This window comes from Naumovozyma castellii, chromosome 3 (assembly GCF_000237345.1).
Source record: "Naumovozyma castellii chromosome 3, complete genome".
In the NCBI taxonomy this organism is placed as follows: Eukaryota; Fungi; Ascomycota; class Saccharomycetes; order Saccharomycetales; family Saccharomycetaceae; genus Naumovozyma; species Naumovozyma castellii.
In genome coordinates, this window is record NC_016493.1 from 1,175,796 (window position 1) to 1,193,175 (window position 17,380).

Sequence of the window (17,380 nt, forward strand, 5' to 3'; positions counted from 1 at the left end):
TAATAGCAAATGGTCGATCATAACAAGGCTGTTCAATATCTTTCTTGTTCGACTACTCTAAAATCTACAGAATGTCTTGATCCTGTCCCAAGACGACTCTGTATTACAGCAAACTTTATTAAATAACTGAGAAATGGAAAAATCCCTTAAAAGATATGCTGAAGCACGTTTAGTCTGTTTCAATGAAATAAGGACAGAGTGTTTGATATGTTTTTGAAATTGAATTAAAGTTTTCTTCACATAGGGAAGGCCTGTTTGGTATTTGTAACATAAAATAGAACCTATTTTCTTAGAATTAGAGAAGGTGACAACTAATCCTTTATGAATCTTTTTGGAAGCAAACTTTACATTATTCCAGGCCAGTTTTGAAATTACTTTACAATGAAGAACACTACCTTGCAACCTACGGTTGCTTTCTAAAGTGTTTTTAGTTCTATGCCAGAATATCTTTGCATCAGTTTTGTACTTCCTCCAACCGATTAAATCATTACCCTTTATTGGATAAGCTACATGTTGATCAAAATCAACATAAAACTTGCCACTGGGACTCCAATGAGGGACGTCATGCATTGAAGATTCATAATTTCTTAGATCAATACTGTCATAAAACCTATTATTTGTAATGCGTGAATGATAATAATTCATATATAGTCTTTGTCCACCGAGACACAATAAAATTGAGATGATTGAAGTTAAAATGATTACCGTGGATGTCTTATATGAAGTTCCCCTCTCATTATATAATGGTAACTGTTTCTTTTTCATCTTCAATGATTCCTCAGTCCATTCAGGTTTGTGCTTAGTATATTTGGTAGCTGGTGTTGGTGAAGGTGCAGGCACGGGTGTCGAAACAGATGCTGACGTAGATACTAGTGGTCGTGGTACATAGGAACTATCTACAGTAAAATTTTCATTCTTCTGCTTAGAACCTGTTATAGTGGAAACAGAATCAGTACCATTATCATCATGAACATTCCAATCAAAAGAGTTTACATTCTCAGCATATTGTCTCTTCCCTTTCTTTTGTTTTGATTTTGATTTACCTTTGGGCTCATATTCTTCAGGGAGCGAAAAAGGGTTATCATTGTTCTTGTAAGTGTAGTCAACAGAATCATCACTACTGGTGTTAGACAATATGTCTGCATCATATTCATCAATGTAAGGTTCACCCATTAGCGAGTTGCTCAAATAGGTAGAATTAATACCTTGGAAGGCATCCTTTGATGTCTTGTGTGGCTTGTTATGGATCTTCACATAATTCCACTTGTTTTCTTCATCATTGTTCAACTGATTATCTTTGGCTTTCATATTGATTTGCTTTACTGGCTTCTACTTGTTATTTTCTGTAACTCTAAACTCAGCTTCCCAATATTGGTGAGTGCCTATTGATAAAAATCTTAAAATCTTAAAATCTGGCTACTAATTTATGTATTAAATAACAATAAAGAAATGGCTTGACTGTAATAATGCTCTTATCATCGTTCATCGTCGGAGTACCTTAATTTCTTTTGTACTATCAAAAACAGTGAACACAGCCCTTTAACCCTAAGAATTGGGCATGTTTCTTGTTGTGCCCTAGGGCAAATACATTTTTTAGATAGGGCTTACAATGTAGGGCTAAATGGGGCTGGAAACTCGGATTTCTCGATTGACCATACAAGGAAACAGTTTATAATCCAAAACAGAGAGAAGACACTTCAATAGGTAGAGCATACAATCCATTGCTTGGCATATCCCTGCTTTGAACCCTCCCATATAATATTCTGACTGTCTTTTATTGTCCTAGTGAATTGCCCAACGTTTTCTCCTCACAAATAATAAAACTTTGGCAATAATGAAGCAAATACTGATAGGGTTATCATCGACGGGCACCTCTATGGTCCACATATCACGATCTCAATCGATAAGGTATTTGACATACTTGCATTCAGGGTCACGTATCCGTGGTATAAAACGTGATCCAGCTTCGTTTTTGAAGAATCCAAATGGACTAAATTATGAATCGTTAAAGCCGGAAACGTACCATGATCAAATCAAATCCATATTAAGATTGAACGATTTCCAAATCGATTTATCAAATGATATTATATTACAATGTATGACACACAAATCGTTTGCTCATGGTTCAAGACCGTATAATGAAAAATTAAGTTTGTTAGGTTCCCAATTTATAAAATTTAGAGCATCTGTTCATTCCATCCTGCATGAATCAGCATCAATTAAACCTGACTTTTCTCAATTGGGTTCGATAAAGAGTAGAACTTTGGTTTCTAGGGAAACCTCTGCTCAATTCATCATCTCTAATAAATTGAAGGGCTTTGTTTTCTGGAAAATGAGAGATCCTCTGGGTAATAGCGTTCGTAATGGCCAATCAACTGTATTTTCTACTGTGACCACATCACTGGTTGGTGCCATACTAACGACTAATGGTGAAACGAAGGCTACAAAATTTGTTGATGAATTATTATTAAAAGAGAATTCAAATCCCATATCGTTGATCGATATAACAAATGAACATTCTTTTCCTGAACATACTACAGCCGAAGGGGTAAGAAGCACGAGAGAGGAATGATAATAAAATAACTAACTAAATATAATAATAATTTAGAGCGAAAGCCGTTTACATAGATTACTATAATCTCATAAATACCTGTACATACATTATTGTTTTAACTATTATTATCGAAACCGACACTCTATAATTTGCCGGTATCTTCGACAACCTTGACCAACTCCTTGGTACATTTAGATAGATCAAATGCTATTCCAGCCAATTTTTGTTTTAAAATTTGCCCAGCTAGGGCGAAGTCACCAGTGACACCTTCATTCAAGGAACCATTTTCATTTAATTGACACACTTGTGTTATTCTCTTGATACAGTCATCTAAACTATCAATTATCCATTTACCATTTTCTCTTAGCTTGAAGTATCTGGATTGTGACATAACATTCTTAGTGGCATGAGTCATTCGCCTAATTAAAATAGCAATGGAGTTAGATAATTGTCTCAAATCAATTTGCCTCGAATTTTCAGATTTGATATAATCTAACAATTTTTGAGTATTCTGAATGACCCTCATCGTTTGAGGTTCTAAGTATACTAATAAATCAGAAATGGAATTATTCTCATCATTAATATCGAAAATACTATTCCCCTTCTTGCTACTTTGTGTTCGATCATTATTGATATGAGGAGATCGTATCCTTAATCCAATCCCATTACTAGATTCAAACGTCTTTATCTTTTCCGTCGCTATTCGTTGTTGATCAATGGGTATTTGATGATTGACGTTATCAATATGATGCGAACCTCTTAAGTTTCTTGGGGCAGGTGGCTGACCGGTGTTTATTGGTGTTAGTCTTGGTGATAATACTCCATTAGGATTCCTTTTATTATTCTCTTCAATAGATTTACCATTTGTTACTTTATTGATTACCTGAGAGAAAATCACATTATTTGATGGCGTTCTTGAATCACTATCTATACTTACGTTGTTGCTACTATTATTGGCAGAATTTACTTTCTCTGAAATCTTTAATAGCTTCACCGGTGACCTGGTCGTACCAGGTATTGCTCCATTACGTTGTTCACCTTGATCTTTGTCATGATGTAGGAACATGGCAAAATTGGCAGGGCTATTTATGGCTTTTGGTGAGGACTCGTTGAAATCCGGTAATTTTGGTGTTTCAATATATGGCTCCTTCGCCATGGATGGTGTTGGATGGGGAGGCATTCTAATCTTGCATTTACTTACCAACTGACAAAATGCAAATGCTACTTCTGAGACAGCTGCTTGAATAGTAATCTTGGGAAGTAATGGTCCATAGATGGAATAATATCTAATTGACGTTATAGCATGTGATAATGATGCTCTCAGTAACACTACTTGATCTTGAAATTCCGGAACATCTACCAATAAAAGAATTTGTGAAATATTATGTGATATTTTGGATATTACTTCAAACAGTTGCTTAGAAGTTTTTTTCTGAGCTTTTGGGTCATCATCCTCACTAGTATTGGCATTTGCCATTACATCAAAAAACTTATAAATCCACTTGTAAATGATATCGATAGCGTCTAATGGTATAAACCCTTGAGAGTCAATATACTTAGCCAATCTTTTAGGGTTGACATATGATGGTTTTATAAATTGCTTTTCTTTGACAGGGTCTGCCTTAGCATGTAATTGCAATTCGATGATTGTCTGTTTCAAAGTTTCATTTTCGATGGATAATTTTTCGTTTTGTATTGTTAAGTTTGATAATTGAAGTTGAATATTATTTATTACTTGAGAGTCTCTAATTGGCCTGGACAGCCTTTTGAATTCAGCATGTTTTGACACGGGAGAATGGTTTAAATTAATGGTGTCATCGATGGAATTTGTTGAATTAATGTATTCATCAATCTTGGAGTTCAATTTTAATACATTATCTTTGCTGATGTTGTTGTTATTATTGAATTTTTGATGTGGTAGCAACGGCGTCGTATCATCATCTGGTGTCATGGATGATCGTATTGAGGAAATCTCCTGTTGTGAAATTTCATTATTCAATTGTCTTTTCCTCTGAACATTTGTTTCCAAATTAGAAACATCATCCAAGTCTAATGTTTTGTGAATCTTAACTTCATCTTCTTCAGTTTCATCCTCTTCACCTTCAGAGGAGGACCAATCTATCTGCGCCTTCAAAGGTTTGACTACGGACGATTGTAAGGGTTTTGATGGTTCTATCTTCCTAAGCTTGTCAAACCCACGTCTCTGCAACTCACCAAAGATATCATGCAATAAATCGTCGAATCTTGTCCCGGATAACGTCGCCAATTTTTGCCTGGCTTGGTTTCTCTTAGTATGAAATTCGGCCCTTGGTAATAAGTATTCATGTTGTTGTTGTTGACCCTTCTTAGTTGCGGTTCGTCTTTGCAATTCGTCATGCACATCCGTGGTTAGTTCGTATACTTGGGCAATGGATAATTTAGATAGTTTGCCCCTTGCCTTTTGTGCTCTTAATGTGTTTGCTGTGGTTGAGTTGGGGTCCTGTATGGATTGTTTCAATGTTTGGTAAAAATTTGATAATTCTTGTTCCATGGATTCATCAGATTGCGACATGATGTCGTGGATATGTGACAGGGTTTGGTGAGTTTATGAAATGAGTTGAATGTAATTGAGTTGCTTGCAAAGTTATCTGTGTAAATTGATGCACTGATCGATGTTCTTAAACGTCTTCAATTATATTTTTGTAAACAAGCGGGATTTGCGTAAAAAACATACATAGAAAAGTTAGAAATATATATATAGACTATAAAGAAAGCGTTGAAAAAACGGTAAAAGACGACTAATTACTAACGTAGGAACCCCTTCTTCTTTTGAGCAATTGGTGATTGAGTCATTTGATTCGATATTGAGATTTCCAATTGGTGTTTTTTCTCCTCTAGAGCCTTTAGTTGTTTATTTAATTTATCCTTCATTTCCTTATGTCTAGCGAACAAATCAGCCTCAGATTTTTGTAATTTCTTTTCCTTTTCTGACACCTTCTGTTGGAATACTGATTTCATTTCCGTCTCCAACTTAGTGAGCTTTGCTTCGTGTAATTGCTTTTCCTCTAATTGTCTTGTCTCTGGGTCAAATTCTTTGAAGACTGAATTATCTTGCTTGATACCCAATTTAATTAATTTATTTGATCTGTAGTTTTCGTATAATTCATTATTTGTTCTTTCTCTTAATTCTTCCAAATAATTTTTAATTAATAGATCCTTTAGTAAATTAAAGTCTGAATGGCTAGAGTTATCCACTTCTATTACCCCCCATGGATAAGAACGACCCCTTACAGTGTGTCCATCTTTATTTTTAACTAAATCTGTGGAAGCTACCACAGCGTAGGGCAAAGTTTCGTATAGTTTATTTGCCATAGTAATTGTTTCATCATCATCTAATTTATAAATTGGTGGTTGGAACAGATTAATTCCTGCTTGATCCAACTGATTTTTAATTCTTAACTTAAAGTTTAAAATTTCATCATCTGTTAAGATATCCGACTTGGATACAATTGGGATCAAATTACACTTAGAATGGACTTTCTTACAAAATTCCAAATCTAACTCCTTTAAGAAATGTGCAGTTGGTTCAATAAAGTAAAGGCAAGCATGAATTCTCATATCTTCAATTGTGGATCTATCAATTTTATTTTCTGCATCCAAATATTGATCGAATCTTGAATCAATTTCCTTAATGATTGGTATCCAATTATTGGAATTGTCAATGGAATCACCATATCCTGGAGTATCCACCACCGTTAATTTCAATACGACACCATTTTCTTCAATGGTAGTAGAAGAAGTCTTAATCTTGACGCCTTCATCTTTTTCCTCTTGTTCAGTTAGTTCTTGATCATTATCATCAGTATCTTCGTTGGTTCCATCAATATTCAAAGAATCGATCTTGGCATCGATATCAGTGGTGGCATTTTCATTAAAATTAGTATTGAATAATGAATCGATCAAAGTAGATTTCCCCAATCCTGATTGTCCCACACAAAGAATGTTCAAGTTGAAACCTTGTCTATGAGATTTTCTATGCCATTGCTTTGGTAAATTGGCAAACCCCACATATCCATTAATTTGACGATGAATAATTTTCAAGTCTGGTTGTTGTGGTAAGACTTGTCCTTGTGCCAAAGGTTGTTCAAAAGATTGTGACATGGAAATTTGAGATTCCTCTTGTTTTATTTCTGAAGAAGAGGATGGGACGGTAGCGGTAGGTCCACTTGGTGGGAATGGCATGCCATTGTCATTGCCGTTGTGCAAAGAACTGGTGTCCATGGTGCTGGTTTCCTCCTTCTTGATGTGAGGGGTCTCTTGTGGGATCCTGGGACTGCTCATAATGGGTGATGGATCTGTTGCTGTGTGGATGAGTCTCGAGATCAAGTTTGATGGAACTGTTTATTTATTTATCATTTTGAAATTTCACTTGATTTCGACAGAAATTGATTTGCAATTCCCAATGAACAGTGAAACCACAAGAACAACAAACCCGTTACCCGGATACACACCGGGTAATCCTAATGTAATATCTAACGAAAATGGTCAGGTGACCTCAAGAAAAAGTTTGATTACATAATTCTTCTCGAGAAATCTGAAAAATTCGATGAGATTCTCTTCAGTTCTATTATTCTTATTCTTTTCTCGAACTTTCGCCTCGCTCGAGAAGAACCTTCCACGACCTTCCATGATAAATTCAGCGTCCATCCATATAAATATACCAGGTTCGGAACTCTGTGTCCTCTCTCTTGCTTCTTGCCTCTCTTGTCTCTTTTTATTTCTCCCTTTCATATCATCAATTCATACGCTCCTCATACAACAATCATGTCTAAGGCTGTCGGTATTGATTTAGGTACTACCTACTCCTGTGTCGCTCACTTCTCCAATGACAGAGTCGAAATCTTGGCCAATGACCAAGGTAACAGAACTACTCCATCTTTCGTCGCTTTCACTGACACTGAAAGATTGATCGGTGATGCTGCTAAGAATCAAGCTGCCATGAACCCTGCTAACACCGTTTTTGACGCTAAACGTTTGATTGGTAGAAACTTCTCTGACCCAGAAGTCCAAATGGATGCTAAGCATTTCCCATTCAAGTTGATTGACGTCGAAGGTAAGCCTCAAATTCAAGTCGAATTCAAGGGTGAAACTAAGCAATTCACTCCTGAACAAATCTCCTCCATGGTTTTGGGTAAGATGAAGGAAACCGCTGAACAATACTTGGGTTGTCAAGTTAACGATGCTGTCGTTACCGTCCCAGCTTACTTCAACGATTCTCAAAGACAAGCTACTAAGGATGCTGGTACCATTGCTGGTTTGAACGTTCTACGTATCATTAACGAACCAACTGCCGCTGCTATCGCTTACGGTTTGGACAAGAAGGGTGGTGAAGAAAACGTTTTGATTTTCGATTTAGGTGGTGGTACTTTCGATGTCTCTCTATTGTCCATCGAAGATGGTATCTTTGAAGTTAAGGCTACCGCTGGTGATACTCATTTGGGTGGTGAAGATTTCGATAACAGATTAGTTAACCATTTCGTTCAAGAATTCAAGAGAAAGAACAAGAAGGACTTGACTACCAATCAAAGAGCCTTGAGAAGATTAAGAACTGCTTGTGAAAGAGCTAAAAGAACTTTATCCTCTTCTGCTCAAACCTCTGTCGAAATCGACTCCTTGTTCGAAGGTATCGACTTCTACACTTCTATCACTAGAGCTAGATTCGAAGAATTGTGTGCTGACTTGTTCAGATCCACTTTGGACCCTGTCGAAAAGGTTCTAAGAGACGCTAAGTTGGACAAATCCGCTGTCCATGAAATTGTCCTTGTTGGTGGTTCCACTAGAATTCCAAAGGTTCAAAAGTTGGTCACTGACTACTTCAACGGTAAGGAACCAAACAGATCCATTAACCCAGATGAAGCTGTTGCTTACGGTGCCGCTGTCCAAGCTGCTATCTTGACTGGTGACCAATCTTCCAAGACTCAAGATTTACTATTGTTAGATGTTGCTCCATTGTCTCTAGGTATTGAAACCGCTGGTGGTGTCATGACCAAGTTGATTCCAAGAAACTCTACTATCCCAACCAAGAAGTCTGAAATTTTCTCCACCTATGCTGATAACCAACCAGGTGTCTTAATTCAAGTCTTTGAAGGTGAAAGAGCTAAGACGAAGGATAACAACTTGTTAGGTAAGTTCGAATTATCTGGTATCCCACCTGCCCCAAGAGGTGTTCCACAAATTGAAGTCACTTTCGATGTCGACTCTAATGGTATCTTAAATGTTTCTGCTGTTGAAAAGGGTACTGGTAAGTCTAACAAGATTACCATTACTAACGACAAGGGTAGATTATCCAAGGATGATATTGAAAGAATGGTTGCTGAAGCTGAAAAGTTCAAGGAAGAAGATGAAAAGGAATCTGCTAGAATCGCTTCCAAGAACCAATTGGAATCCATTGCTTACTCTTTGAAATCTACTGTCAGTGAAGCTGGTGATAAATTAGAAGAAGCTGACAAAGAAGCTGTCACTAAGAAGGCTGATGAAACCATTGCTTGGTTAGACTCTAACTTGACCGCCACTAAGGAAGAATTCGATGACCAATTGAAGGAATTGCAAGAAGTTGCCAACCCAATCATGTCTAAGATGTACGCTGCTGGTGGTGAACCAGGTGCTGCTCCAGGCGGTTTCCCAGCTGGTGGTGCTCCACCTCCAGCTCCAGAAGCTGAAGGTCCAACTGTCGAAGAAGTTGATTAATCATTTTAACGAACAATAATAGTAAAAAAAATAATATAATGTATAAATTCATTTTCATAATTGTCAAAGTTTATAGAGACTAGAATTTTCATTCACATAATTTAATAAAAATAAAATATAGTATCAATTATCAAGAATCATATCCTGTATACTTTGTAGTTTTCGGTGGTTTAAAATGTATAAAAAAATTAATGCCATCTCCAAGAATCGAACCTGGGTTTCATCGGCCACAACGATGTGTACTAACCACTATACTAAGATGGCAAAGTGAATAACACCTTTGGATAAACTGGAGCTATGAGCGACGTGTGATATCATATGATCTCAGCATAACAATATCGAATTCAATGAACTCAATCGAATGATAAGAATGATACTCAATGTTGAACGCCAATTAACCCAAAACTGGCAAAGAAAGGAAACGAAACGACTTCATGAGTAACTAATGAATGAGCACTTATCACCAAACACAAGATTGTTGGGGGTTCACCTCACTATCTCGACCCACTCAGGACCTCAATTAATATTCCATTATCCACCTACTACGGCAGAGTTTGTACATTTGATGAATGATTCCAAACTCAAGGGAAAAAGGAAATCAACAACGGCTTCCAATTCTACTCTATCATTTAAGAAGGAAAGAACCAAGTTTGTAGATGAGGAAGGGGATGAGATTGGACTCAGTGATAGTGAATTATCCACTGATTATGCAGATGATTCCATGAGTTCTGATTTCGAAAGCATTACGGTCCCCTTGACAGAATCTCCAGCAACTGACACGAATATATCTTCCATTAATGATATTACTCAGACTATGAGTGCTGATGAGTTATTGGGTATGCTTCATAAGAAAACAGATACGAATTCGAGTATAGATTTCGAAAATTCAGTGCTGATGGACAGTGAAGATGAAGTTAATGACGAGCTTAATAGTGATATGGAAACTTTATCGTTAGAAGATATTGCAATTAATGAAAATTATTTTCTTGAACAAAATTTCCAAGGATTGAACAAAATATTTGGTTTCGATTCCGATTTTGTTGCTGAATTTTGTTCACCAGAAAGAGAAATGTGTAATAATAAATTTGAATTCACGGTAGATGAATTTGCATTCTTAGGTTTACCTGTACACGTGGATTCCAACGGGAAATGGAGAAGACAACGGCATAAACGACATAATGCCACAACCAAATCCGTTAAATCCAAGAAATCGAGTAGTGGAGGTAGCCTCACTTCGAGACAGAAAAGAAGGCAAAAGTCAACAAGCTTGTCAAATACAAATACTATTGATGAAGGGTATGAAACAGGTGACGAGAAAACTGATCATATGAGGGCGCGAATGTCTGATGTGGAACAATCAGAAATGGATGACATAAATGATCTAGATAAAAATATGAATATGTTCCATGTTTGTTTTATCATGGACCCACCTTTAACCGAATATAACAAACGAGTTGATGATATGTACCAATATATCGTTGCGAAACTCTCACTCTTGTTACGATATTTACAAGCAAAGAGTTCATACGTTTCTCAGCAATGTACCATGATTTTAAGAGAACGTGAGAGAGTGCTAAAATATTCAAATAAATATAAATCCATTAAAGAGGAAAATTTAAAAGCGAAATATTATTATCAACGGATACTATCTAAATCATCGTTGGCCAGGTCTTTGATCGAATGCGTTGATAAATTACAACAAAATGAAATAGCATGCCTTGAATTGGGGGATGACAAAATTATATCTCTTCAAATACCAATTCAAAATGAATTTAACATCTTACCAAATTTCAAGACAAGTCCCATAGCTGAGAATTGTTATTTAACATCCATTTTAAATAACAAATTCTTGGAGAACCTCTCTATGCGACGTACTGCATGGAAGATGGATGATGTAGATAACGAGAACAATACTGCAAAGGGGCAACACATGGAGCAACCTGAGACTTCCACAATGGGGAATTCGTATATGGGGAATAGTAGAATTATTAATCAATTTGCACAAAACGATTTTGATTCCACAGAGAACGAAAATGATGACATATTAGATTATGCGTTGTTGCTACTGGATGATCCTACAAATATTTTGCAAACATTAGATAAATTTTCCCATCAGGATGTTATTGGTAATTTGATTCTTCGTCATTTGGTTAAACGAATACAGCCAACCATCCCCATTAGGTCGTATCATTATATCATTGACGAAATACTGGATTTGGATTCAGATAATAATGAACAGACAACAATTGAAAATTCAATGCAATATAACATTTTAAGATCCTGTAGTTTACACTTGATATATTGGAGGCATGCCAGAGTTATTATTCCGTTGAGCTCTAAGAATTCATACATTTTGTCCCCCATTTCACCCATAGTATATTCAGTTGATAAGTTCAAAGAGGATGAGTTAACATTTAGAGATAGATTTTCATCGTTACCATCACTGCCAATACTTTTAAGTTCCATATCTAAGAATAGTGAACAGAATAAAATGTTTTTTAATAATGTTATCCCATCTAAGGAACACAAACCAATTTATCTTGGTGCACTGGCATGGCTAATAAAGCACGGTTATATGACACAATTATTAACCTTTATTTACATAAGGGTTGACAAGAGGATTAAGATGATGGTGGATGAAGATTTAGAAAGAGAGGGGTTTAGAAGGAAGAATGTTTCTAATTCTCAAAAGAAGAAGAAAAATACCAAGGATGGCATAGATAATACTGTTGCTGTGATAGGTAAGAATGAAGAAAGTGGTCTAGTTGATATTAATAGTGGTACTGATGATGATGAGGAAGGAGAAGAGGACGATGAGGAGATTCATTTTGAATATGACGATCCAGAATTGCAAAAGGATTACACTGTTATTTTGAATCCCGAGAGAGCCACAGCATTGGAGAAAAGATGGATTTTCAAATGTATAAGTGATCAACCTTCGGAGATTCAAATTTTGTTCAACAGATTGTTTAAATATTTCAATGGCAGAATACCGATGGAATTGGTCACCTCGAAGGAAAATATCGCGCGACATGATCTTAAGAAACTGTTAAATGTGATGGATAAGTACTTGATTGAAATTGATCATTGGTGAGTGTAATTTGCCAAGTTAATATTCTTTAAATAGCGAATTAATTATATGATAATTTATTGAGTTATTAATTAGTTTTATTTATCTATAATAATGAATATAATTTTATGTCAGATAGTAACAACATGACATGCCGTACTCTGATATGATATGATATGATATGATAATTTTTTTATGATTTTTCCTTTGGTATAATCACATGGAGAAGGCATATTTAGATCTCTTTCTAATAGTTGGCCCATATTTCAATAAGATCAATGGAACGGGGACCATAGCTAGACCGAACAAACCCAACAATAAACCAGCCCATCCGATACCCATACCATTGAACATATATCCAGCAAATAATGGGAATGAAGCACCAAACCCAGATCTCATGAAAGTGTTTGCTGCCACTGCAGAGGCTGCTAATGGTAAATAAGATTCAATGATATAATTCAAACATGGTAAGAAAATACCCATTAAACCAAATCCGACAAAGGCCCCACCAACAGTTGGGACCATGAAATGAATCTTTTCTGGATAATAACCTGTCCAGCAGAACCATAAGATACCGATGGGGAAAACGATACCTGCTACAATCATTGGGTATAATCTTGCCTCTGGGACTAAAGTACCAGCCTTTCTGAATCTTCTCAAATAATCACTATCCATGTACCAAATGAAGATAGCACATACTAACATACCAATGATTAAGGCAATGTATGGTAATTCACCATTTTCAGTAAATCCATAACCTTGAACGAAGATAATTGGGTATGCTTCCAATAGTAAATATAGGATACCATAGACAAAAGAGTTGTAAATGGTGACGAACAATAAGATAGGCTCAGTAAACAACATAATAATTGGTCTTGTGATGGTTTTTTCAGCAATTTCCTTAATGGATAATTCTACATTCTCATGAGCAGCATGAATCCCCCAATTATTAGTTTCCTTTCTCATTTGCTTAGCCTTAGCAACTAAAATAGATGGATGATGTGTTTCTTGAAAGAATACCACTACCGCAGCTGTTAAAACACCGGCAAAAATACCAATGACATATTCTAACCATCTCCAAGTAGTTCTTTGAGCCATGTAACTACCCATGACCGGAGACACGACGGGTGCTACAAAAACACCAATTGTAAATAAACAGATAGCCTTACCTCTTGTGTTTGTATCAAACATGTCTGCCATGGCAGCTGGGACAACAGCAAATGGTGCCGCACCCATTAAACCACCAAAAAATCTACATATCATAATTGTTTGTAAATTTTCCGCGGTAGCGACAGCGAATTGAAAAAGACAGAAACCAAATGATGAGATTACGAGGACACCTCTTCTCCCGTAGATTTCTGATAATGGAGCATAAACAATTGGTGAAATGGCAAACCCAAGAACGTATAAGGTGACACCAAGGATAGCGACGACTTGAATGACCCCGTAGATCTCACAGATTTGAGGTACTGCAGAGGCAAAGATGGAAGACCCCATACTGATACAGATACAGTTCAAACATAAAATGACACAAGTAATAACTTTTTTTTTCATTGGCCAGTTGAAAGGATGCAATGGATCATTAGGACCGTCGAATGTCACTTCGAATTGTGCCTTATCTGGCAATCCTGGAGGATATGGTCTCTCTCCACCCATTGGTAGACTGTTCGAATAATCAACTGCCAAGAGAGCATCCTTTTCACGATCAGCCATAGAGTTTGTCATTAAACGGGACAAAGTTCTGGTGGCCTCGACGTCATCTTCCACCATGGAGCCCATTGTTGCTGTTCTTTGTAAAACATTTTGCTTCAATTCGATACTAGAAGCCTCTTCATCACCTGGGAAAGCGGCTGGTGAGTCAGATGTTACCATACTTTTATCGTCGTGAGACGTACGACCTACTGATGATGTTGTAGACATTATGAGATCTGTGTATGCTTACGCAAGTTATTTTTCAAAGCTTCAAAGTAAGAATAATAGTTCATTCTTTCGAAAAAAGCATGTGAAGATATCGGGCCTCATTATATATCTCTGCAGCGAAGAAAGAATGATCTTCCTTTTTTATTTTTTTCATTTTCGGATGGCCAATCCGACGGAATTTTTTTCGGCGTGATTCCACCACAGAAAAACCCGCAGAAAGGGAACGAGTGACTGCATATTACCTAATGTACCCGCCTTTGTTCCGCGGAGAATAGCAGAGAAACACCGCAGAGGCGGTAAAGCCACCCAAAAAATTCCGTCAGAGAAACACACGCAGAGATGGAAAAATGTGTCATAAAAAATTGTTCCACGGAGCAAAAGATGCAGTCATTTCTGACGTCAAAACAAAACTCCGAAACATCTTGTATTGTTCATTTTAAACACTCCAAAATTGGGTGAAATATCTTGCAATTGAGTTCAATACGTTGACAAATAAAGTTTTGAGAGCCAGTTTCTTCTTTTATATATCTACTGCGACCAAACACTCTACGTCACGGTTTGTATTTTTGACGAGAAACATTCCCCAATTTCCTTTATCATGGACTAATCTATTATTTTTGTGCGCTGTGTACCATTCTCGTATAAATGAATCAACTGTGTATATATAAATGTCTAAACAATATACTAATCATCAGTTAACACATCAGTTAAACGATAGAAAAAAGTGCATACTATAGCTGAGTACCATAGTCTATAAAGGCTGCGTTTCCCTCTTTAACCACGCCAAAGTAATACTTTCATGTGGAAGTAATGCTTCCAATGTGTTCCATATATGTGTATTGTAACGATTAATTTGTTCCTTCTCTTCCTCTGTCAACATCTTCACATTAATTAACTTTCTACAGTATGGAACAACAGTCAGATTCTCGAAGGTAAAAAATTTGGTACCTTCAAAATCTAGTTTATCGACTCGTTTCACCAATACGTCATTCTCAATACGAATACCATATTTTCCGTCTTTATAATAGCCCGGCTCATTACTGATTATATTACCGACCTGTAATGCATAATCATTCAGTGCTGGCCTTGTTCCAATTCCAATGGGCCCCTCATGGACATTCAAGAATGATCCAATTCCATGACCTGTACCATGTCTATAGTTTAATCCATGTGACCATAAAAATTGTCTAGCTACAGTGTCTACACCGACACCAGTCGTACCCTCAGGGAATACTAACCTCTCAACGGCAAGATTACCCTTTAACACGAGCGTATAATTTTCTATTTCTTCCTCTGTGGGGTTGAGCATGTGGATAGTTCTTGTGATATCCGTAGTGCCTTCCAGAAATTGCGCTCCAGTGTCACATAGATATATCTTTGTTGGGTCCACATAAGATGATTGTTTTTTGGAAGGTGCATAATGAATTATTGAGGCATTAGAGCCACTTGAAGATATGGTCTCAAAGGAATTTTCCATGAAATTAGATGTTGTTGATCGAATTTGTCTTAATTTTTCTCCAACATCAAATTCATTAAGTAATTTACCTTTCGTGACTAATTGATCTTCTAACCAGGCAAAATATTCAATTATACACACCGCGTCTTTTATTTGGGCCTTTCGGGCATTTCTTATTTCAATCTCATTCTTAACAGATTTAAATAACTCCACTGGGGATGCAATGATGCGATAACGTGAAGATTTAACATGCTCCACTAAATCCCATGATGAAGTTTCGGGTATCAAAAATTCTTGCTCCTTTTGTTGAGTTACACTTTGCAAATTTTCCCAAATAGATGAATATGGCTTCACTTTAATATTATTTTTACTGAAGTAGTCCTTAATGTTATTGTTAAATGGATTATCAGTAAATAATACCGTCTCATTCACATTTACCATCAAATAAGAGAAAAATACAGGATTATATGGAATATCAGATCCTCGTAAATTCAAAAACCAACAAATATCATCTAACGCAACAAGTATTAAATTTTTCTTGTTAATAGTACCGTACTTCTCGTCAATCAATTTTAATAAGCGGGTTCTTTTACTTATAAAATCTTCACCGCTAAATATATCTGGTAATAAGAGTAATTTGTTGTTTGGGCGGGAAGGTTTAACATCAAATTCATTCCATATAGAATCTACCAAGTTTCTTTGTACAGGGGTCAACTCTACTTCCACATTGTCTTTTGTATCTGATGATGATACTTCACGCCTAATTATCTTGTTAAATTGGATCACTTGATCGAAACGAATTAATTTTGGGTCAATGCCAATCTTCATCTCCCTACCGTTTGCCCTCTGGGACAGTTCCTTCGCCTTCCTTACACACCATTCCTGCCAGGTAAATGGAGCTTCACCCTGCTTAACTAGTTTCCAATTCTTATCAAGTTCTTTCCCGGCCTGATTGAAATACCTTCCGTCAGTGCTCAGGATTGCTTCACCGCCAGCATCTAGGGGATTTCTTGTAATGCATGCTATCCCTGCAGAACCAGAAAACCCAGAAATAAATTTCCTTCTTTCATCAGCTTCCGTGACATATTCAGATTGATGTTCATCTTCACTGGGGACGATATAGCAACACAAGTTTTCCAACTCCATTTGTTTCCTCAATGCTTCTAATCTTCTTGTCGTATCAATGTGGGATAATTTGACATCGACTAAAGTATCAGAAGAATAAAGTGAAGATGTAGTATTGGGTTCATCTTTTATTTTAGAATACGTTCTTATCTGTGATGTTTGTTGTTGAGATCGGCAATTTTGCACCTGTTTGAGTAGTGTGGAAGCACGCCTACTTTGTCTCGAGACCAACGTTGGTAGACAGATACAATTCCCCCAGGATATCGATGGCTTCATTTCAGATGCTTGGGGCTTCGACATTATTGAATTTTGTGTAGATACCCTGTAGGTTACCTCACTCATTACATAATAAACCGTTTAAGGGTCCTGGTATTCTCGGAAACCTGAATTTTTTCATTCCAATATTTTTTCATCAAACAAAACCGACTGTCAATACGTACAAGTAGTGGCTGTGTAAGGTACATTAAAGCCTGTAGGAACTGTAACAGAGCATATTTTGGTCGATTTGAATTGGAAACTGGGAACTGAG

At 36.6% G+C, this 17,380-nt stretch overlaps 8 protein-coding genes and 1 non-coding gene across 9 annotated transcripts; 3 read left to right on the forward strand and 6 right to left on the reverse strand.

The window, feature by feature from the left end:
* Positions 1-57: 57 nt before the first annotated feature.
* Positions 58-1,308, reverse strand: ATG39 (Atg39p; the record flags this gene model as incomplete). Its single annotated transcript, XM_003675878.1, has 1 exon — positions 58-1,308. One exon carries the CDS (start codon positions 1,306-1,308, stop codon positions 58-60), a length of 1,251 nt encoding a protein of 416 aa, XP_003675926.1.
* A 526-nt stretch (positions 1,309-1,834) lies between these two features.
* On the forward strand, positions 1,835-2,572 carry MRPL15 (mitochondrial 54S ribosomal protein mL57; the record flags this gene model as incomplete). Its single annotated transcript, XM_003675879.1, has 1 exon — positions 1,835-2,572. The coding sequence occupies one exon, from the start codon at positions 1,835-1,837 to the stop codon at positions 2,570-2,572; it is 738 nt and encodes a 245-aa protein (XP_003675927.1).
* Positions 2,573-2,696: 124 nt separating this feature from the next.
* NCAS0C05740 (uncharacterized protein) lies at positions 2,697-5,105 on the reverse strand (the record flags this gene model as incomplete). Its single annotated transcript, XM_003675880.1, has 1 exon — positions 2,697-5,105. The coding sequence occupies one exon, from the start codon at positions 5,103-5,105 to the stop codon at positions 2,697-2,699; it is 2,409 nt and encodes an 802-aa protein (XP_003675928.1).
* A 233-nt stretch (positions 5,106-5,338) lies between these two features.
* On the reverse strand, positions 5,339-6,874 carry CDC3 (septin CDC3; the record flags this gene model as incomplete). Its single annotated transcript, XM_003675881.1, has 1 exon — positions 5,339-6,874. The coding sequence occupies one exon, from the start codon at positions 6,872-6,874 to the stop codon at positions 5,339-5,341; it is 1,536 nt and encodes a 511-aa protein (XP_003675929.1).
* A 483-nt stretch (positions 6,875-7,357) lies between these two features.
* SSA2 (Hsp70 family chaperone SSA2) lies at positions 7,358-9,280 on the forward strand (the record flags this gene model as incomplete). The annotated part of the gene is made up of 1 exon (XM_003675882.1): positions 7,358-9,280. The coding sequence occupies one exon, from the start codon at positions 7,358-7,360 to the stop codon at positions 9,278-9,280; it is 1,923 nt and encodes a 640-aa protein (XP_003675930.1).
* Positions 9,281-9,472: 192 nt separating this feature from the next.
* Positions 9,473-9,544, reverse strand: NCAS0Ctrna1H. The gene has a single exon. It is a non-coding gene; the product is annotated as a tRNA-His (tRNA).
* Positions 9,545-9,725: 181 nt separating this feature from the next.
* On the forward strand, positions 9,726-12,374 carry NPR3 (Npr3p; the record flags this gene model as incomplete). Its single annotated transcript, XM_003675883.1, has 1 exon — positions 9,726-12,374. The coding sequence occupies one exon, from the start codon at positions 9,726-9,728 to the stop codon at positions 12,372-12,374; it is 2,649 nt and encodes an 882-aa protein (XP_003675931.1).
* Positions 12,375-12,566: 192 nt separating this feature from the next.
* On the reverse strand, positions 12,567-14,270 carry TPO1 (polyamine transporter TPO1; the record flags this gene model as incomplete). Its single annotated transcript, XM_003675884.1, has 1 exon — positions 12,567-14,270. The coding sequence occupies one exon, from the start codon at positions 14,268-14,270 to the stop codon at positions 12,567-12,569; it is 1,704 nt and encodes a 567-aa protein (XP_003675932.1).
* A 751-nt stretch (positions 14,271-15,021) lies between these two features.
* NCAS0C05790 (uncharacterized protein) lies at positions 15,022-17,193 on the reverse strand (the record flags this gene model as incomplete). Its single annotated transcript, XM_003675885.1, has 1 exon — positions 15,022-17,193. The coding sequence occupies one exon, from the start codon at positions 17,191-17,193 to the stop codon at positions 15,022-15,024; it is 2,172 nt and encodes a 723-aa protein (XP_003675933.1).
* Positions 17,194-17,380: the final 187 nt, after the last annotated feature.